At 53.1% G+C, this 21,686-nt stretch overlaps 2 protein-coding genes across 2 annotated transcripts in view; both read right to left on the reverse strand.

Moving 5' to 3' along the window:
* Positions 1-124: 124 nt before the first annotated feature.
* On the reverse strand, positions 125-8,034 carry Pam16 (presequence translocase associated motor 16). Its single transcript, XM_052195852.1, has 5 exons — positions 7,918-8,034; positions 1,583-1,667; positions 772-908; positions 423-488; positions 125-284 (listed from the first exon to the last, which is right to left on the reverse strand). The coding sequence occupies exons 1-5, from the start codon at positions 7,918-7,920 to the stop codon at positions 198-200; spliced, it is 378 nt and encodes a 125-aa protein (XP_052051812.1). The 5' UTR covers positions 7,921-8,034; the 3' UTR covers positions 125-197.
* A 1,974-nt stretch (positions 8,035-10,008) lies between these two features.
* Coro7 (coronin 7) overlaps positions 10,009-21,686 on the reverse strand; it is a 53,816-nt gene continuing 42,138 nt past the window's right edge. Inside the window, exons 10-28 of the mRNA XM_052195846.1 lie at positions 18,377-18,431; positions 17,824-17,881; positions 17,587-17,732; positions 17,418-17,510; positions 17,166-17,297; positions 16,617-16,740; positions 16,119-16,294; positions 15,540-15,648; positions 15,346-15,432; positions 15,122-15,264; positions 14,946-15,050; positions 14,608-14,693; positions 13,585-13,726; positions 13,409-13,498; positions 12,198-12,314; positions 11,817-11,952; positions 11,315-11,406; positions 10,728-10,814; positions 10,009-10,614 (exon numbers count right to left, since the gene is read on the reverse strand). Coding sequence (XP_052051806.1) covers positions 10,609-10,614; positions 10,728-10,814; positions 11,315-11,406; positions 11,817-11,952; positions 12,198-12,314; positions 13,409-13,498; positions 13,585-13,726; positions 14,608-14,693; positions 14,946-15,050; positions 15,122-15,264; positions 15,346-15,432; positions 15,540-15,648; positions 16,119-16,294; positions 16,617-16,740; positions 17,166-17,297; positions 17,418-17,510; positions 17,587-17,732; positions 17,824-17,881; positions 18,377-18,431 — 1,984 coding nt within the window. The 3' untranslated portion in view covers positions 10,009-10,608. The remainder of the gene's footprint in view (positions 10,615-10,727; positions 10,815-11,314; positions 11,407-11,816; positions 11,953-12,197; positions 12,315-13,408; positions 13,499-13,584; positions 13,727-14,607; positions 14,694-14,945; positions 15,051-15,121; positions 15,265-15,345; positions 15,433-15,539; positions 15,649-16,118; positions 16,295-16,616; positions 16,741-17,165; positions 17,298-17,417; positions 17,511-17,586; positions 17,733-17,823; positions 17,882-18,376; positions 18,432-21,686) is intronic.

Consider the following 21,686-nt stretch of genomic DNA (forward strand, 5'->3'; position numbering starts at 1 on the left):
GGTATGTGGCTGTTCGCCAACATTCCACCCACAAGGCTGTCTAAGGCTGCGACCTCCTGACTCCATCATAGCCCAAAGTAGGCAGAGTGAGCTAACCTCCTCAAACAGGGACATATGCAGTGGAGAAACATGGAAAAGACATTTATTACCAGGCTATAAATTAAGAGGCAATGGGTGGGGTGTGGAGAGCCCAGCAGTCACGTTTTGGGCTTCTGCCCTTTCTCTCTGTCTTCCTGGGCTTGTATTCGGAGTTCCTCATCTAGGCGTTCCTTTGCACGGACAACCTGAGGAGGAGGAGGGAGATGAAGTCAGACAATCTTGGCTCTTTGCCTGTGGACTTACATGATTAAAACAGCTTTAACAGCACCCCAGGGGAGGAGGGGGAGCAAGTGGCACCCTCCTCAGAGTTCAGGAACGCTCACCTTTGACTGCAGGTAGAAAGAGCCACCCACGGACTTATCATTCACCTTAAATAGGTGTTCATAATTCTGCAGGGAGATGGGACAGTGCACGTTAGTCTCTGGTGAGACATTAGGAAGGCTGATGACAAGTTAGAGGGCCTGACCCCTGCCCCGCCCCACGCCATGCAGGAAGCTGCTGTGACCACAGGATCACAGCAAAAGGTAACCATGTAGGGACTCAGCTGCCACGTTCCTGTAGTAGTTCTGCCTGGGGCTTTTCAACTCCCACTGGCTGTGATCAGCACTCCCACACGTGCCTCTTCGGCCCACCGGCCTGCGGACCACCACCCGCCACAGAGAGGGGCCTCACCTTCTGGACCTCCTCAGGGCTCAGCTTGGAGATGTTGAGAATCTGTTGGGCTTCCTGGAGGCTGAGGCCAGAGAGGTTGGATGCAGCTGCAGACTGGTGCCCAGCTCGCCCTCGAGCATCAGCGGCGGCCTGGCTGGCTGTAGACACATGGATGACTGCTTAGCCCCGTTGGTGGCCCAGAGCTTCCCCCAAGCCTTCTAAGTGACATGAAAAAAAAACAGCTGGCTCAGGAGTGGCAGACATTGCGCCCTGAATGATAGGATAAGGCCATACTATGCTTTGTCCCCCAATCTCAACTCCAAGATGATTCTCCTTCCTCCCTCACCCTGTCCCAGAGGACTGGCACGTGGAGTTTTAATGGACTTTGGGGGCTAGAGTGACCCACAGGCAGGGAGGAGCAATAGCTGGCGCGCAGAGTCTCCACAGTGGCTAGCCAATGCCTAGACGACACAGTGGGCCACCCCTGGTGTCAGAATGAATTTTCACTTTGCAGCCAGCCAGTTAGTCTGCACTGGGATTACTCAGATCTTCTCGAAGGCAGCCAGATGTGACTCTTACTTTATTTACCAAAATGGGCTGCCAAAGAACAGCCCACCTTGGACGCTCTAGCCAGGTCTAACTGGAAATTAACTTTTCCTGTACATAGGAGTCTCTCAAAGTCTGGCACTGCCTCCTACCATGGGAAAATACTCCTGACCACCTAAGCCCCAGAACTCTACCCAAAGGGATCCCTCCACTTACAACCCACACAACACATGGGAAATGTAAACTGGATAAGGGTTCCCAAGCATATAAGGAAATAGAGGCTTACCTGCAAACTCCTGCCTCAGGGCCCTGGCAAAGGCTCTGCCCACCACCTGCACACCCATCACAATGATCTGGGCCAGGTACTTTGCCTGTGAGCAAAAGAGGCACCTTGTAGATGGCTACTGAGTGGGGGAATCTATGGACTATCGCTTCTAAACTTCCTTTCTTTGGTGGCTCCAGATACACACACTGGAGTCCCCAGAGGCAGACTACCTCCCTTGGCCTTTAGGAAAAGGCTGTATGGGATGAAGACACTGTTTTTGGAAAGAACTTGTTCTCAAGAACCAACATGCAGAGCAGTCCAGACTGCCACCAGTTTGGTCCAAGGCCACTGGTGGCTCTTCAGGACGCCTGAAATGGCCTGATCCGGCTTTTGTATGACCAGGGAAAACAGACCCGTCCCAACTCTCCCAAGACTACTCAAGTCCTATGACTTGAAATCTGTCCATGAATACAACAACAACAAAAATCACTAAAGGTCTGTGTGGAGCTGCATGCCTAGAATCCTACTATCAGGGAGGCTGGAGCAGTGACCATGAGCCTGGATTTCATAGTAAAGCCTTGTCAGTAGGGGCCAAGAGGATGGTTCAGCAATTAAAAGTGCTTGCTCATACAAGCATAAGGATCCAAGTTCAGATCCCAGTATCTGCAATAAGCCAGGCGTGGTCTTGCCCTGTGTGTACCTGTTTTCCAAACACTGAGTAGGGTGGAAGCAAGGACCACGGGGCTTCCCAGCTACTACCCTGCCACAAACAAGTGTTCCAGCTCAGAGAGGGAGAGAGACACCCTACCTCAAAGGAAAAAGGTGGAGAGTGATAGAAAAAGGACACCTAACACTACTGTGTGCGCATACACACACACCTATACAAAGGGGTGGGGAGAGCTAAGGGTCTACTTAGAACACAATGCTCAAGTGAGAAGAGCTTACACAGGAATTCAGATAACACAGTAAGGTAGGAAGCCAGCAACTGGAAGAATACAGTCATCTGTTAAGCTACTGGGCTCACAGCTCTTCTCAGTCAGTTCGCTTTGGGCAAAGACACATGGGAATCACTTCCTGCTCTCAGTGCAAGCTGTATACCCACTGTCCAAGCAGAAAAATCAACTCCCGCAGGGCAAGGCTACCCAGATCCCAATACTAAAAATCAAAGCCACATGAAGACCTTAGGGAGTCTAAGACTTGATCAGCAGCAGAGTTTGCCGAGGGAGTGATCAGGAATGGGGTGGAGGGTCTGGGGGAGGCCAGCACTTCTCCTAGGCTGGGTCCTAAGGTGGACGTGGCGCCATGGCAGAGGGCCACAGTGAAGCAGGTAGGTCTAGGATTAGACACCCTGGGAGCATCCTAGGCTGGAAAACACAGAAGGGAGGATGGATTAATGGAGAGCCATTAAGATTTTATTGTGAAACAAATGATTTGTAGACAGCATTCATAAAACTGGATCCTATGTGGGACTGGAGAGATGGCTCAGCAGTTAAGAGCACTGACTGCTCTTCCAGAGGTCCTGAGTTCAATTCCCAGCAACCACATGGTGGCTCACAACCATCTGCAATGGGATCCAATGCCATCTTCTGGTGTGTCTGAAGACACCTACAGTGTCTTCACAAACATAAAATAATCTTTTTTTTTTTAAGTTACATAGATTAAAAAAAAAACAACAACAAAAACTGGATGCCATGTCTGTGAAGTTATACCAAGGGAGGGGCGTGCCGAGGACCCTTAAAAATATTCACTGCATGTGCTCATCTGGTACAGCTGAGAGATTGGACCTTTCTTCCTAGTACTTTCCTGTGGCTAATTTTCTCAGTCAACAAGTATTGACCGAGCCTGTGAACCAGGTACTGTGTCAAACACATTCTAGTGCCTGTGCCACTTAATCCCCAGAATTTCAGAGGTTTACTGGAACCAGAGAGGGGTGGGATAGTTGAAGTCCTATTACCCATAGCACCTTATTACAAAGGGATAACAAGGTGGCCTTGCATCAGGAACTCAAGATTCCAGAATTTGCCTTTCTGGCTTCAAGGACCTGTCCTTTCTTTATCAAGCAGATATAATTATGGGTCGTTAGGGAAACCTCACAGTAGGTTGGAATCGCATAGGCCCTACCTTCCATACAAGAAAGCATGGTCCACAGAAGACCCTTCTGTGATCAAAGACAGGCATGGGGTTAGCCAACTGGCAGGAGACAGTGACAAGGTACCTGCTGATTGGTGATCTCACCCAACTTGCGCCTTGCTCACTTAGAGCCATTGCCCAGGAGGACAGGAAGCTTTGAGATGGACTTCAGTTTCTGCCTGGCCCTAGAGGGCTCCCTTGACCTACAAAGCCCCTCAGGAGATCTCTCATCACACAGAAAGTCTGCCTTTTTTGGTGCCACACATCCATAGCATGGTCTTGGAAGCAATGGTGTGCTTTTCTGATAAGGCTGTAGTTAAATAACAGATGTTAAGTACTGAGGCTGGCCAGAATGATAGTGCACGCCTGTAATCCCAGCACTGAGGAGGCTGAGGCAGGCAGATCTCATAGTCCAAGAACAGCCTGGTCTACAGAGCAAGTTCCAGGATGGCCAGAGCTACATAAAAACTCAGAAGGATCTCCATGCAGAGAAACAAAACCAACACAACAGGCAGAGCCCCACCCCCCACCCCCCCACTCCCCATCCCCCACACCCCCCACCCCCCAAACACTTCAAGCCAAAGGCCTAGAAGCTCTTAGGGAAGGCAAAGGCCTGCCAAGGTTCACCTGCCCCAGGGATTCACAGGCAGAGCTGCCCATGTTTCTGCAGAGGTGTTCTCTGGAGGTCGGCAGACTGATATTATGCAGGCCATCTTTGGGATTACCTCCTCTCCCCATCTCAGTCTTCTTACTCTGGTCAAATTCTCAACCCCTATGTGCCTCAGTTTCCTGAGAGCACACGTGGCTGTCAGAGATTGATGTTTGGCACGGAGCCTAAATGACACAGTAGGTGACCAGCAGGTATTGGTTTTCATAAACTATTACTCTATTTTTATAAAAATTTGTCAGTAGTCAGGCAGTGCTGGCCTGGTGGTTCATGCCTTTATCCCAGTACTCCGGAGGCAGAGATAGGAGGGCGGCCATAAGCTCAAGGTCACTGGTCACATAGTGACCTGTTTGCTTACAAAAAGGAAAAAAGAAGGAAAGAAAGAACAAAAACAGCTTCTTCTAGTCAGGCTCTTTGGTGCTTCAGAGGTAAAGTCTACATAATGCCCTCTTCCAGGATCTATGAAGCCAGCAGCAAGGGAAAGAAATCCTACCTCTGCTTTGTAGCCTTGGACAAATTACTTAACTTTTTGAACCACATCTTAAACTGCCAAGTGGGGAGAATAATATATTCCCTGCAGGAGAGGTGTAAGGCCCTGGGAGGACAAAAGTGGACTGCCAGGTAGGCAGGGTCCTAGTCAGCTCAGCAGCTGGCTTTGTTCCCCACTGGATGCTGCTGGGGGCTAGTGCTCTGGGAGCTGTGATGCTTCACAACTGAAGACTTCTGGGGGGTAGGCTCTGCCAGCTATAGTCCACTCCAAGGGTACTCAACAGCCATGACTAAGGCCCCTCTAAGAAGTCCTCCAAATAGCTAAACAAGCCTTCCAGCTCACCTGGTGGGTAACTTCAGGCCAAGCAGTAGCTGTGGGCAGGCGACATAATGACAGGACTCCAACCCTGAAACCTGCCATTAGCAACATACTACTTGGGGCAAAGGACTGTGACATCAGACAGAGAACTGGTAAGGTAGTAGCAAAGTTCAGAACCCCGATAAAATGCATAATGGAGAACGGCAGGAGTTCAAACTAACTCCCAATCAGATTGGAGCACATGACCATGACACCCCACTAAGAGGACCATGACAACAGGTCATGTAGCATGGAACTCAATTTCTCTTGCTAATAAGGTATCTAGGGGTTCCAAGTGTGTAGCCAATGAGCTGAGTATCCCTTCCTGCAAAAGGTATTTTAATCTCAGGTTCGCCCTGAGTAAATTGTACGCATCTTCATCCATCATGAACGAAGCAGTTTGGACAAGTGAGAACTGTCACCTTCATCAAGGACCACCATGGGGGCGGGGAAAGGGGTGTGTGTCATACAGAGCAGTGCTTAGTGCCTAAGTCTCCTGCAGAAGCTCCCTCAACACTCCCGGCACCACCCTGAGCTAAGCTGGATTCCCCACACCCCGGGGCTCATCGCAGGCCCTGTTCTCGGCTCTTTGAGGGTCCCAGTGGTGTCTCGGTGCACAGGAGTTTGAGAACCACAGCCACCATCCCAGCCCCTGCTGTTTATCACCTGGAGAACCATGGGCTGGGACCCTCCCTATCTTAGACTGCATTTCACCTCCCCTGAGCAGTCTGTTGGTGTCCCAAGAATACCTCAAGCATCCTTCCAATACCCCACTGGCAAGGTGGAAATGCAGGACACACCACCTTTTCCAACTGGGAAGCAATATGGCACAAAGGACCTCAACAAGGTTAGTGAGCAGGATCGCAAAAATGATGCTTACGTCATGGGAGCGCATTAGGAGGGTCTCAGCTTTCGGGTGTGTATAGTGTTCCCCAAGTGCACAGTGGCAGGCCCTACAAATAATTACTGTTGTCACAGCTAAACAGGAGGAAGGTCGGGACTACAATGGCATTTATGACAGTGTTTCTGGGTCCCTAGCGGCCTGAACAGCACATATTTGAAAGAGCATAACTGTCCATGAACCAAGACTTTAATCAAGTCACTCTCAGCTCTGTTTGGCCAAAGCTACAGTCTCATACAGTCCACTCCCCAGGCAGGGTTTCTATGTGCCTCTAATGCTGAGGAAGGGCTCTAGCAGTGGCCCAGTGCTCCCCTGCTGCCTACAAACTCGGTTCCTCTTCAGCTTGGCACTGATACCTCCCACCTGATCACTGCTCTGCCTTCCTTCCTATCTAGACACTGTCATCGACTCCACACAGTCACGGCTTGGTAGTGGTGGTGCACACCTCTATCTGGCCCTTGGTAAGCAGAGGCAGGGGGTGTGAGACCAGCCTGAGTTTCAAAGCTCAGACAGTACCCCAAACCAAAACCTGTAACATTTAGAAGGACTTGGCCACATTCGACATACTCTGACCCCCAGGTAAAACCTCCCTCCTCCTCCTGCTTACACCTTCCGGTAGTACTCTGTTCCTCTCTTGGAGGTAGTACTGGGGATTGAATCTAAGGTTTATCTGTGGTGGGCAAGCATTGTAACACTGAGCTATATACCCTCAGCCCTGTGCACTACAGTCACAGGCTGCCCTGGAACTCACCAATTCCTGATCTTCCTGCCCCAGCGTCCCAAGTGCTGGCTTTACAAGTGTAAGCCACCATGAACAGCTTGAGTAAGTTCAAAGCTGAATGTGGAAAATGCCTGCTAAAGACTCAGTTCCACGAGGAATCCACAAAGGTCCTCACTAAATGGCAGTGGCCTAGTTACAAGGCAGGAAATGTGTAGTCTCAGAGCATGAGCAAAGCTGGGGCCAAAACTGACTCTTGTGGGAAAGATGAGCTTGGGAAAGTCAAATTCTCAGTTTCAGATCCCTTAAATTAAAATGGGGACGACTGAGAAGGATTAAATGGCAATCTACATAAAGCTTCTGCTCCAGACAAGGCAACAGTAAGCAGTTAACTACTACCTACCTTCCCATGATCAAAGATGCTCCCCAGCCAGGTGGGGTGGCGGGCACATCTTTACTGCCCCGCGCTTGGGAGGCAGAGGCAGAGGCAAATGGATCTCAGTGAGTTTAAAGCAAGCCTGAGCACATAGAGCGTTGCAGGCGAGCCACAGCAATCTATATGCATAGTGATACGCAGTATCAAACAGATAAATAAACAGGCTCCCCTACCCAACCGCCTTCCAATCACTTAGGGGCAAACCTCAAGAACCTGCGGGCAAGTTTCAGGTGCCAATGGTGCCACAAACGCTCAGCCTTCCTGGTTTCAATTCTAGCTCAAGTCTCAGGTCTATCACTTCCTTGGACGAGCCAACTGTCAAACGCGGTTAAAAGCCAAGCGACACCACCGACGTCGCCTAGTCCCGCCACTCAGGAGCCGACCCAGTCAACAATCGGCTCCTCCCACTGCCCACAGCGGATCGAGCACGACGAGGCAGGGAACGCACAGGCCGGACTTGGCCGGGAGCTTTCCGCCAACCGAGCCTTGGTTCCCGGGTCCGCGGTCGTCACTGCCCGGGCACCAACGACCGACCCGGCGCCACGCTACATTCCCTGCTTCCTGTGGGGTACGCGGGGGCTCGCGGCATCAGAACCGGAGCCCGCTGCCGGACTCCGAGTAGACCTCCCTTCCCGAACACCCCGTTCCCGGCCTCACCATGGCGGCCGCTCCACCTTTGCGGGACGGGTGCCGCTTCCCGACCCGGTGGGACCAGCTCAAGGGTGGCTGGTGGGTCAGAGGTCACGGGAGACGGGAGAGCGCGTGCGCAAGGACGCGACGCACTTCCAGAGGCGTGGCTCTCGCGGCTCCGCGCATGTGGGCGGAGCCTGCCTCGGGAGCCCAGGAACACTGGGCGGCCTCAGATTTGGTGCAGTTGGGTGGCCTTGGGACTGGTGCGACAAGTTTTTTCCCTTCATTTTCCCAAAACATTTAGGAAGACGCCGTCATATGAAATAAGCCAGAGTATAATTGGGTTGGATGTCAAAATCTCTAGAATATTTAAGAAACTAGGTATTTCAAAATAGGATTTATTCCCCATTCTTCCCGCTGGTGAAACTCTCTCCTAGACACCGGAGGTGCTCTTTTCTGCCCATGTCAACTCTGTAATCTAATGCCATCTTCTGAGGCCTACCAAGTGCCCCTACTGCACTAATATGCCCAGCATGCTGTCCTGATTTCAAGGGGCTGAGGTGCCCTTTAAACAATAGATGCTGATTTTATTTTCTGATTTTTGTTTGTTTTTCAAGAAAGGGTTTCTCTGTGTAACCCTGGCTGCCCTGGACCTCAATCTGCAGACCAGGTTGGCCTTGAATTCACAGCATTCTGCCTGTCTCTGCCTCCTGAGTGCTGGGATTAAAGGCATGCACCAACACTGCCCGGCTAGTTCTGAATCTTTATGTCCAAGATGATCATGGTGCCGGGTTTGGTTTCTATCCAAGCTCCTTTACTTGGTTTGCAAAGGCTTCTCTTCTGGTCCTCACAAGACCTCTGGTCTGTGTGTCTATGTGTTGGTGACAGTTCCATCGAGACATCCATAATTCACACACCAAACAGTTCCCACCTTTTGGAGTGTGTAGTTCAGGTCCTCCATGACCAGCATCCAGATCAGACCAGTTCTTGCCCAGCAGTCAGGCCCTCCTTTGTGTCTATGGGTCTCTCCTGGACCTTCCATGGGCTCAGAACAACACGTGGCCTGTGACGTGATTATCATTTCTTGCCCCACTTAAGTTCTCAACCTGTGGATCTTCACTCCTTTGGCAAGTTTCTATCTCCAGAAATATTTACATTGCGATTCATAACAGTACCAAGTTACAGTTAGGGAGTAGCAGTGATCATAATGTAATGGTTGGGGGTCACACCACAACATGAGCAACTGTATTAAAGGACTGCAGCGTTAGGAAGGTTGAGAGCCACTGCTCTATGACATTTCTTTCTTTTTTTCTTTCTTTCTTTCTTTCTTTCTTTCTTTCTTTCTTTCACCTTTATTATTCATTGCTATGCCTTCCCACTAGAGTAGGCGCTCACAGCGGGCAGGACGTTTGTGCATCTGAGCTGTCAAACACCTGGAAGGCTGGCTGGCACGCAGTGGATACTCTTGTAAGTTTGGTGAGTGGCCTTACGTCAGATTCCCTGAGAATACCGGTTTTCAACTCTGCTAATGCTTGTGACCCTTGGATATAGTTCCTCATGTTGTGGTGACCCCCGACCATAAAATTATTTTCGTGGCTATTATTATGGGCTGTAATGTAAGTATCTGTGTTTTCCAATGGTCTTAGGCAACCTGTGAAAGGGTCGCTTGACCCCCACCCCCAAAGGCTTCGTGACCCAGAATGAGAACCTCTGATCTAGACCACCGCCCACCCTACCTTCCTACCCTCAAGCTCTCCAAATTCTCCCACCCCTGGGTATACTGCTGGCTTTTCATTGGCTTGCCCTTGGCTCCTTCAGATCTTAGTTTTCATTTTCAAAGAAGGGAAGCATCTCCTCCTCAGGCCCTGATCCTGGTTGCCCCTAAGCCCAAGTCAGCTCCTTTTCCGTTTCTCCTCACTCTGCCTTCTTGAGCACTGCCTGGTTCCCAAGTATAGCAAAGCTGTAGTCAACGGGAGCTCTATCTCTCCTGGATATCATAAGGTACACATAGCGAAGTGAAGCCAGTACGAACAGGAGCAGAGCCAAAGCTCTCTCACTCTTATTCCTATGTCCTTCTTTCTAGATTCCCAGGGAGCGGAGCAGCACAAGAGGCAGCCAGCCGGCTTAGGAAAGTTTAATTGCTGGAAACGTCCAGAGCGTATAGGGGTCCACACCACTGTAATGAGGCTGTTAGCCCCATGAGACCCTTTGCCAGGAGAAGCAGGGCAAATGGTCTTAGGCCCCCGAGGACAAAGCTGCTCCCAACAGCCTGGTGGGGGGATCACCTCCCTCCCACCCCCCCACCCCCCGTGTCCTTGACTGGGGCTGGTGCAGCAGGCAAGATAGCTTGGCTTGTAGTAACTGAAGATGTTAGAGGAAACCAGCAGAAAGACTAGGAGAGACAGGGCATCCAGAGTTGGCCCAGACACATGCGCCTCACACCTACCTCCCACCCACTGGTGTCACATGCTAACAGGCAGCTGGCTCCAGAGGACAAAGGAGTGGACAGTCTCTGGAGCAGCAGCGAGGCCCAGCAGCTGTGCAAATGCCTGAGGCTTGAGTGAAACCCAGGGCTTCTGGGCTGGATGTGCGTGCCAGGGCCAGCGCAGCATTGTCCAGTTTGCGGAGATCTAAGGTGCGGAGGGGAGGCAGCTGGTTCTAGGAGGTGGCAGTGGCAGCTGCAACTAGGTGTGCCTCGCTCGCTCGCTCGCGTGCAGGCTAGTCCTGAGGTGAGAAACCAGGAAGCGGGAGTTAGCGGGCCTGGGGAGGGAAGCATGCGGCAGTGTCTCCAGGAGGACGGCGCTGCTGGCTGAGGAAGCCGGGCAGAGCTCACTCACCCACTCGTCTTCATCCACACCTTCGAAGGAGTCCTGGGGCAGAGGGTCCTCTCGGTTCCCCAGCTTTGCCACCATGGCACTCAGCAGCTGTGGAAGTGACGGGAGAGGCGCCGGAAGAAATGACTCTCCGACCGCAAGAACGTAAAACCCCAGTTTTAACCCCAACGATGCTAAAACGCGTCCTTTCAGTTAGAACCCTGGCTGAGTTGATGGGTTTTCATTGTAAAACACAGTAAAAAGGGGTCAGAGACAAGGGACTGTAGTGTGTGGTACCTGACCCAAGGAGCTGCCATCTCTTGTGCATTGCCTCAAAGCTCAAATGGACACCAGGCTCACCATGGGCTTAAGTCTCCAGTCTTTAACTGTGGCTGGGTAAGGGCTGGTTAGAATGTGTGCTCTTGCTGGCCTCCCTGGCTTCCCGTGCCCTGGGGGCAGCAAAGCACCCCTGGGTGTGACCCCCTACCCAGAGTCTGGTGTGGAAACAGGGTGACACAAGACACATGGTTGTTCCTGCCACCTGGGCTGGCGGACAGCTAAGCACACAGAGGACAGTCTGCACTGCATGGCAGCCCTCTCCCAAGGCCCACCTCTTCTTTCTTTTGTTGGTCAGACTTCTCTTCCAAGTACTGTGCTGAGGATGGGGCTCTTCTGACAGGGGCCTCACGGGGGGCTTGGCTCACTGGGGTGAAGCAAGGACAGGCATCAAAGAAGGCCCTGTTTAGAATCAACCCTCAGGGGATTCTCTGGCACAGATCAAAGAAGTGGTATTAATAAGTTATTAAAGCCCTGTTCACCAGGTCTGCCCATAGCACCAGGATATGTATATGTAAGCGTATTGCATGTGTTAAGTATGCAATACATGCATGTGTCTATGTGTACATTTTCGTGTGTGCTGGAATAAAACAAAGCCACGGAACTTGCTCTCCAGGGGTTCAGAGACTGGATCTGGAGACATGTCCGACATCCTTAGGAGAGCCAGAGGTCTCTGTGGTGTCAGGAATGAAGGACAGTACTTGGGCCTTCTGTGCTTCCTTCCGCCCCTGTCCAGATCCCATCCCTGACATCTCCCTGTTTTATTCCTTACTCTACCTGGGGTCATGCCAGGGGGCTGCAAACTCAGTAGCCGGGACTGTCCGTTAGCACCCTCAAACCAGGCTTTGGCACTGAGGACTGGCTCCCAGGTCACAGCTGTGTCCGGGAACACATCATCCTGGAAGAATTCTTTCTGCGGAGGATGAAGGGGCTATCCTGAGACACCCACCAGCGGCCCAGGATGCACGAGGCCTGAGCCCTGGCCCCACCCACGCGGACATTCACATGCTTTGCAGAATTTCAGTAGAATATGAAGGCAGATGTTCCCCCAAAAGCAGACAGCAGGGAGGTCTGGGGATGAGAACAGGCGAGCACTTAAGTTCCTCAGTCTCTGGCCAGACACAAAAAGAGGAGACTGAGTCCTTGACCCAAACTCACTCTGACCCGGGGCAGCCGGAAAGCTACAGGCTCCAAGGAGGTCTGGCGTAGCCGCAGGCATCGGGCAAACTCCACATCCGGAATGTCACACTCAGTCTTGGGCAGAAGGACAAAGCCCTAGGGGAAGAAGGAAGTGAAGCTAGAGTCAAGAACTCCCGGGTGGATGCAGAGCATCCTAGAGTCTGCTCAGGCCGGGGCGTGGCCTGCCCGGGGCGTGGCCTGCCCGGGGCGTGGCCTGCCCGGGGCGTGGCCTGCCCGGGGCGTGGCCTGCCCGGGGCGTGGCCTGCCCGGGGCGTGGCCTGCACTCGGGTAGCACGGTGGTTTGAGTAAGAATGTTCCCCATAGGCTCATATATTTGAATGGTCGATTCTCAGACGGAGGTGCCGTTTGGTAAGGATAGAGGTCGTGCCTTGCTGGAAGAGGTGTGCCACTGTGAATGAACGGACTTTGAGGTTTTAAAAGGCCACGCCTTTCCGCGGTCAGCTCTCCCTCTCCATCTGCTGCCACTCCCCCTGCCATGATGGTCACCACCTACCCTCTCAATCAGTAAGCAAGCCCACAATTAAATGTGTTCTTTTATAAGTTGCCTTGGTCATGGCTTTTCTCCACAGCAACAGAAAAGTAACAAAGATAGTACTGGTGTGCTGTCAATGGGAACAACAACCTTTTCACGGAAAAGGACCAGACATGCAGCACTGGTCTGTTTCTACAGAGGACAAAGTCCCACCATGTCCTACTTCAAGCAGTTGAAAAGAGATGGAGGGGAGTATGCCTTATGCCACAGTGGGACAGTCCCCTGCATGAGTTTTACACACATACACACCACATCAAGTTAAACAAGCAACTAACAAGAATTTGTTTCCTTGGATTTCTATTTGATTGAGACAAAGTTTCACCATGGCACCCAGGTTGATCCCAACTCACGATCCTCCTACCTTGGCCTCCAGAGAGCTGGTATGACAGGTATGTGCCACCATGCCTGGTGATTTAACTTAACCTTATATGGTTTAATTTTTAGTAGTGGCTGAATATAAAGCCAGCTCTCAAAATTGCTAGATTTGTAGTCAGCTGTATCTGCTGTTGGGCACAGGACCCTGACTCTCTTGACCCCCGTCGGCTCCTGCACTTCCACACATGGCCACGAGGGGGCACGGGAACCTTGCAGTGCAGCTTAGGGACAGAAGGTGGGTGGTGAGGGTGATGATTATCACCTTGTGAGGGTCAGGTGAGGTGAAGCTGTTGCACTCCAAGAAGAAAGGGGCCTCTGGGAGCACCTCGTACAGGAACACACGGGTATCACCCTGGGGGGCAGAGGGGACGGTAGGAAAGTGAAGCATCTGGCTACACCAGACCCCGCCCCACACCCGGCCAGTTCATTCCAGCTAACCTTGCCAGTGAGAAGCACCAGGCCTGTGTCAGGGTCGTAGCTGGGAAGCAGGGTCGAGGGAGCTACATCGAGGCCCAGCAGTGCCGAAGGGCCTTCTGCCAGGGCGTCAGCCATGTACAGCTGCAGCTGGCGTTCACTCCGACTGCCAAGGGAGTCAGTCAGGGGAGAGCAGATCCTTAGAGCGGCAGAGGCCTGGGGTAGGGCAAAGACTCACACAGAGACCCTGCTCCTTTCTGGCTGGAGAGCCTAAGGGCCAGTAGTCAAAGGAGAGGTGAGTCTAGCCCTTAGGAGGGGCCTGGCTGGGTAAACAGTCCAGCTCTCTGCTTGGCCTCCACATGTCTATACAACCCTGACCCCAATGCCCAGTCTTGTCTACTGCGGCCTCCTGTCTGGCCTTCTCTCCTCACGGTCTGTCTTGTACACTCAGCTCCAGCAGGGCGGAGGACATCCTCCCTGCAGTCCAGCCTTTCTCCCTAGGCTTGGATGGCCCAGATCGTAGGATACCTTTCTTGGGATGCCCTCCCCAATCCATCATCCAAAGAGAGCCCAAAGGCCTCTCCTGTGGGCTTGGTCCTCTTCCCTGTGCTCTACCTGGTCTCCTTCAGGCATGGTTCCCGGGCCTGGCCTCACCTTCTGAATCCATTATGACAAATTTCCTCTCCAGCACTTTCTCCCACACAACCATCTAGCTAATAATTCATCAATTTATTTATCCATCATTCTATAATCCGCTGATCCACTGATCTATATATCTACCTACCCCTCATTTATCCATTCTTCCACTTAACCATCCTGGGTGGGAAGGCTTTGTTTGTTCATTACTGTTTTATTGTGAGACAGGGTCTCCCTATTATGTAGTCCTGGCTGTCCCTGAACTCCTTATGTAGTCCTCAAACTCACAGTGGAACTTACCGCATGCACCATCACACATGGCCGTGCGAAGGTTTTGCGAACTGGACAGATGCTGTGACCCTGGGAAAAGGAAAACCAGGTACCCAGGGATGGTGGTCCCTAAGTCCTCACCTGTCAAAGCCAGACACCAGCAGACAACCACCATCACACACCCAGACAATGCGGGCTCCACGGGCACCTTCAGGTCCTGGACCTTCCTGTTGAGGTACATCACAGGAAACTCAGTCAAAGCCCCCTCCAAATCAGTAAAGGGGACCATTTAGTCCAAAGGCGCCCACTTATAAGGGTGCAGACCTCCACTAGGTGCCCTTCCCCCAGCTCTATAAAGCTGCTCAGGGGCAGTAAGGCCTTGAAGTCCCCCAATCCCCAGCCCACACATATGCAGCTGCAGGTACGCTCAAGGGGGTGCAGACCCTAAGTCTGTCTTTGCCCCAATCAAGCATGCGTACCTGCAGGGGCAAAGGGCTGCCCCGGGGCTCATAGACCCGCACTCGCCCATCCTTGCATACGGTGGCCAACTGCTTTCCATCCGGACTCCAAGCCAAGCTAAAGATCTAGGGACAGACAAGGGCATAAGAGGGGCCTGTCCTTTCATTCCTCGGCCCCGCCTCTGCAGCTGTCCAACCTGGTCCTGATGGCCTTGCAGCTTCAGCCGCTCGGCTCCTGCCTGAAGGTCCCAGATGCGAATGGTTAGGTCATAGGAACTGGAGGCCAGGACATCGGCAGCCAGGGGGTGGAAGCGCAGGGAATAAATCTTTTCTGTGTGGCCTGGAGAATACCAGGAAGTGATGCTGTGTCCCTGGGAAGCCACTGCCCCAATTGGCTCTTATTCTGTCAGGTCCCTCTAACCTGTGAGCACAGTCTCAGGTGTGGTGAGAACATTCTTGAGGCCACCAGGGGGCACCCGCCACAGTCGGATCCGGGCATCCTCCCCAGCTGTGGAAAGAGGAGAGAATCTTCACTGCAGGGCAACAGATACCCGGCTTCCCTGCCCACTCAGGAACTGCAGCCTTCTCTCAGCTCTGGGCACCCAGGCTCCTTACCCACAGCAAGCCGGTGTGGGTCAAAGGGATCCCAGACCAGATCCATTACAGCTGTCCCATTCTGAAGTGTAGGCAATGCTGTGTCAGGCAGGCGGCCTGGCTTCTGCAGCTGCGGGAGAACCCCCATCCCAAGGCGCATCAGAGCCAAGAGAGAGCCAGGCCTGGAAAGCAGGTGCCTGGACCCCACCTTCTTAAACAGCCCCACTGTTGGGGGCCCAAGCTCTCTGCCTTGGACACCTTGTGCCAAGTGTGAGGCCCCAGAAAGTGAGGGCAGAGCAGTGTGGACCAGTGGAAGGAGTCAGGCTTCAGGGCTCAGCATGCTTGGGTTTGAACCCTGCTCCACTTATGAAGCTGCATGACAAGGCCAGATCACTGCACCTCTCTGACCTTCACTCTTATCTGAAAGACGGGGCAGGAAGGGGGCTACCACGTGAGGTGGCAGGGGTGGCTAGAGGTTATGCTGGGCAGGTGCCTGATGCATGCATGGCCTGTTCAGAGAGTTGGGGTACACCTTAGTGTCCTGTCTTACCCACTACAGGGACCTGAGTCAGAACAACCCTGACGGGGCAGAGCTCTTACCTCAAGCACAGCTACCTGCCCACCACTGCTGAGCAGGGGCACAGCCACACGCAGCCGGTTAGCGCAGAAGCCATCGCTCTCACCGGGTGTGGTGAGGTTGAGTCCCTTAAGGTTGGTGATATGGCTGTCGCGGTGGAGGAGGCTGCCCTGAGCATGGCGGAATTTAGAACTGGGGCCTGGTGGGTGACAGGGACACAAGCGAGTGTGAGGATGCCGTGCCATGCTGTGCCATGCTGTGCATCCTGTACCCAGTCATGGCCACCCGCTGCCCTCGTCACTGGAAGGAGTGTGGATGGGCCCAGGTGGGCTACTGCGGGCTTGTCATGCACAGCGTGTCTAAGAAGAAGCTCGCCATGTTCCTCTACAGCCTGCAAGCCAATGGTCCTAGTGGCGCAAGCCTGGCTTGGTCTATATAGGTCTTTCCTCAGGGTTGGTGGACAGAGGAAGGGGCTAGTGTTGGGGGTAGACAGGGTCCTCCTACCGCCATGAGCAGTTTACCCAGCAGACTCTGAAGTGACCTCTGACTGGGGCTGGTACCAATGCCGCTGGTGCTGGAGAGTGAAGGCCCCAGACTGGATGGCGTGGAGGGTGAGATCAGTGAACTAGGGGAAGAAAAGCCCTCCTGGAGAGAAGGATGTGGTCAGCCAATGGTCCCCGGGTATTCTAACCAAGCAGACAGGGGGCAGGGGTCACTTCCCGGGCAGCGTCCCTGGGCTCCGCTGGGCTTTGGGATAATGGTCTGGGCATGAGTCTGCTGAAGCAGGATTCAGGTGACAATTGAAAGAAGGAGATGAGCTTTAGGTCATGGGGACAGAGGTGGCTGCTCCTGTCTTGCAGTTTTTGGGGGGCTGGGGGACATTACAGCTTCTTTAACACCTGCTCAGCTTAGAACACAATGCTAAGTTCTTCACTATGCCGCACACGCCTGTTATGTCTGGCAGCTAAAGATCATAAAGGCTAGTTGGCAGGTGAATAGAACAGTCTCTTGACCACTGCGCTATCTACGTGGTATCTCATTAGCTCTAGGGGAGATGGCGTGGTACTTACGCTTAGGTCTGTGTCAGCTCTGGGCATCTCTGCAGGCTGGACTGTGTCAGGGGACGGCTCCATGGTGGGCACCAGGGAGGAGATGAAGCTAGGGTGGGGTCGGTGGGCGGGGTTGAGGCTGACCTTCTGGACCTATGGGTAGGCAGGTCATTGAGGGAGGCGCATGCTGCCGGGTATGAAGGGGACCTTTGGAGGGTAGACACACGGTTGGGAGAACCAAATGGGAGCAGCATGGGACAGAGCTGGCCTTACCTGCTGGTTGTCCCCAGCCCACCAAGTGTGGGCATCAGAAGCAGGCACAGAACCGGCTGTGTCTGGAAACAGGTCCTCATGGAACTCTACAGCCTGGTGAGGGACAGGTGGTCAGTTAATAAGGCCCGAGCCCTCTAGGTCCCCAATCCCTTGCCGGGGTCCCTCTCACTTTTCGGGGCACGTGGTGACTGATGGGTATAATGGCTGTGTCACTCAGCTGCAGGACTTGGAGCACCTCGCAACTCATGACAGCCAGTGCTCGCCGGGGCACCAGGGCTGCTCCTCGTAGGACATGTTCCAGGATGCACTGGGTCACTGACAAGGACACCATAGGGTACAGTGAGCAGGGATGGCGGGTGGGGGAAAGAAATCCAGTGGCAGGGTGGCAAGGGAAGCAAGGACTCACCTGGGCTCAGCGCGGGCTGCTGTGGGGTCACCTCGTAACAGTACAGTTGACTCTCGCCCTGAAACAAACACAGCCCAACTCCCACCTGACCATGTGCTGTAGACCTGCAGCAACCGCTCAGGGGACTTGGTTCTGCTGGGGGCTGAGCTGCACCCTCGACAGCCTTCTCCTCACTCGCTCATTGCTTTATGTGGTGAGTACGGAGGATATGCATCAGCATTTATGGCATGCCAACGCCGTGCCTTCTCCTGAGGATGACCCATCTTGGCTGCCTACGTGAAGACGGCGATTGGGATGCACAATTCTCCCTCACAGAAAACAGAACAGGAGAGGCAGGCAGATTTCTGAGTTCAAGGCCAGCCTGGTCTACAAAGTGAGTTCCAGGACAGTCAGGGCTACATAGAGAAACCCTGTCTCGAAAAAGCAAAAAAAAAAAACAAACAAAAAAACAAAACAAAAAACAAACAAAAACAAGAAAAGAAAAACAGAACAGGGGCCTAAATCTCAGTAGTACATGTGGAGGACGGGGCGGGGAATCCAGCTTTTTGCTTACCTTTCCTGCCAGGACCAATAGCCCAGAGTCTGGATCCAGCAAGGGTATCAGAGACCTAGGGAGAGAGGGCCAGTGGGCTGGGTGACAGGTAAAGGACGTGACCTCAGACCAGGGACCGGGAAGGCTCTTCTAGCTGGATCTAGCTGGCCTCTAAATCCCCCATCTCTTCTTCTGACTCTGCCCTGTACTAAGCACCCACACTCATCGGCTGCTTGGCCTCCTGCAGCGCTTGCACCGCCCCTGGGCATTGGGAACTCAGGCCCGATTCTACCCCAGGTACTCCAGAGAGCTCACACAAGCCCAGCGTCCCGTACTACTTCAACCAGCCTATGAGACCAGAACAAGCAAGGAGGTTAAGGGGTAGATGCTCCACCCTCCAGTGCAGCCGAGGCAGAGTGAGCCCACTCGGGTCACTCCAGGGATAGGGCACAGTCTTCTCCACCAAGCTACATCCTAGAAGCTCAGATGGCCCTCTGTGCTGACTCAAACTGCCTGTGCCCAGCCCAGCTGAGCCTGGCAATGGGAAAAGGCCGCAATACTGCCAGGCTTTCCCGGAATCCCCCAAGCTACAGCCCAGGCCGACACAAAGCACATTCCTGAGGTGAGGACATGGGTGGAGGCAGAGGGTTGGGGTAGGCTGGGAGCCCAATACTATGACAATGTTTAGCCCAAGGCCAAGAATCCCCACCTCCCCTCTCTGGGCCCTGGAGACCCTTCACGTAAAAGTCCCAGGGCCCTCTCATTGAAGGAGGGGCCTCCAAGAGAACCTTCTGGTTATTTTTTGAGTCAGGGTATCTTTGTGTAGCCCTGGCTGTCCTGGAACTTGCTACACAGATCAGGCTAGCCTCAAACTCAGAGACCCTCCTGCCTCTACTGCTCATGTGCTGGGATTAAGTGATTGAACCCCCCACACCTGGCTGTGAGAATTTATCACTCACTCCTGGTCCCAAGCAGTGTCCCACCCTGTTGTGATCCCCCAGTGGCGTCTGCTGTCCAGTCCCCTCCTCCCTCCCTGCCTGCTCATGCTCTGTCAGGAGCTACAGAGTGGGTGGAGGCTGGGCGCGGCCCTGGAGTATATCTGTAATTTCTTGGAGGGCCCTAAGCTGGCCTGTGACACAGGCCCTCATTACCTCAGGATGGCAGGGGGAGCCGGCTTCACGGCTGCCCTTCTTCCCTTAGCCTCACCCCTGCCTGCCACAGCAGAAGGCAAGTAAGACATATAAAGGGTGGTCAGTGGTTTAGGGTCACCCGACAAGGCCAGAGTTGACGTTAACACTCTTCCAGTTAGCTTTCCTCACCCGTTTATAATCATTTCTTCATGCCTTGATGCAGTCATCCGTGCTCAGCCCTCAGCTCGGCCTGGCCTGTGAACAGGAGAGCTGCAACCTAGTACAAAGTTCCAGGCCTGTGCACACGGCAGACAGGCTCTTATAACTAGACAAATGGAAGAAGGCTTCCCTGAGGCTGTGTAGTAGCAGGCAGGGCGACTTGGTCTTGGCTGGGCCACCAGGTAGTGGGTGTATCTTTGATGCCAGTGTTAGGCAGAAGCCATACGTGACAGGGGATAAAGTCCCAGACAAGTAGAACATTATATGCCAAGTGTTTAGAGCGGGTATTGGATTAAGGCCTTCCGAGGGACAGGAAATGTGAGGTATGTGGTGACCACCTAGGCAGTGAGGAGATGGCTGAGACACAGGTGGGGGGCAGGCACAGGTGAAACTGAGCTCAGTGAATCAGAAGTTCTGTCTCCAGTAGGTGATAAGCAATTAGAAGGTTGTTATTTTTGTTTGTTTTGTGAAACTTGGGAATTCTGATTCAGGGCCTTATACATGTTGGGCAAATCACTCTACCATCCCAAGTTAGATGGTACGATTTAAACAAAGTAGGGAAGGAACAAGATGGTCCTAAGATGGGTGCACAGACTCCTGAGGAAGAAAAGGTTGGGAAATTGGGAATTAAAGGAGCGCAGCACTGGAGCAGAGCTGGGGACAAGTGATCTGGGGCCACCTCTGTGGCCTTCTGCTGTACTGTCCAGGAGAGAGCATGAGAAGAACTCCAAGGATTCTGTTGGAGCACTGATGGTTTACCAGCTCTCTGAAACACCTCCTGAAGAAGCCTGTCTGGGCTCCCCTCACCCTACCCCTCGACGCCTGTCCACTGACTCAGGTGTCGGGTGGCAGGAGCAGGAAGTCACAGAGGCAGGGCTGGCTCCTCTGACAGGTCAGGCCAGTCCTCCTTGCCTCAGGTAAGCCATCTGGTCATCTCTGCTACGCAGGAGCATCCTACTGCCCACTGCCCAGGATGGGCAGGGAAATGAGGTCACAGCATCCGGCACTAACAACCAACAGCTGCCTCTAGGCCTTGCAAAGAGAGCCAAGCTGTGTTTGGGTCAGGATGCAGAACGCACTTTGACTTGACAGAAGGCCAGATGGGAAGGGATACCATGCCCATATCATGCTGCTGCTATGGTCTCTAAGCTTACCACCTTGAGGGGTTTCACTCTGACATCACCAGAGTCTGCCCCAGATCCAAAGTCGGAGAGAGGGAAAGGCCTGGAGCTGCCCTTAACTGGAAGACTGAGGACGTGTCACTGACGAGATGGTAAGAAGTGACTATGGTCTGTCTGATGATGTCATGAGCCTGCCCAGTGCGCTGTGACAGTACTGTGAAGAGACAGGGGTGGCCTTGCTGGGGGCAGCAGCTCCTGCGCATCCCCAGTAGCCCTGCACTCATGCTCCCATGAGTCTGCCACTGCATCCTGGCCTGGCCAAAAGCATCCCTCTCTCTTCCCTCTGGGGACCTTTGAGGGGCACAGAGATCAACCAGAGGCTAGAGAGATGGGATGTACTGGAAGCTGTGAGTTCTAGGAGGACGGGGCCTCAGAGGACTCATGTTTCCTGGGAAGTGGCTTGGGACAGTCTGACTAGGAGTCAAAGAATACTTGTGTATTCCCTCCGTGTTGCTGGTACTGGGTATTGGATCTAGGGCCTTATTTGTCTCAAGTGCTCTAACACTGAGATATATCTTCAGATATCTTCTATTTTGGAAGAGGTCTTATGGAGTTATTCAGACTGACCTTAAGTTTGTGATCCTCCTGCCTCAGAGTAGTTGGGATGACAGACCTGACTCACAACACTTAGGAATCGAGGAGCCTGCCATACAGAGGATTTGGCTCTGAGGTGACTGGTGAACCCTTCCCCTGGCCGGAGGGGACAGCGGCCACTCAGCCTTTGAAGACTTCCTGTTTAAGACAGGTTGGGAAAACTCATTTTCATGTGAAACCACCCAACTTTTCAATTCTGGAAATGAC

The sequence above is a fragment of the Apodemus sylvaticus genome, chromosome 10 (genome assembly GCF_947179515.1).
Source record: "Apodemus sylvaticus chromosome 10, mApoSyl1.1, whole genome shotgun sequence".
Lineage (NCBI taxonomy): Eukaryota > Metazoa > Chordata > Mammalia > Rodentia > Muridae > Apodemus > Apodemus sylvaticus.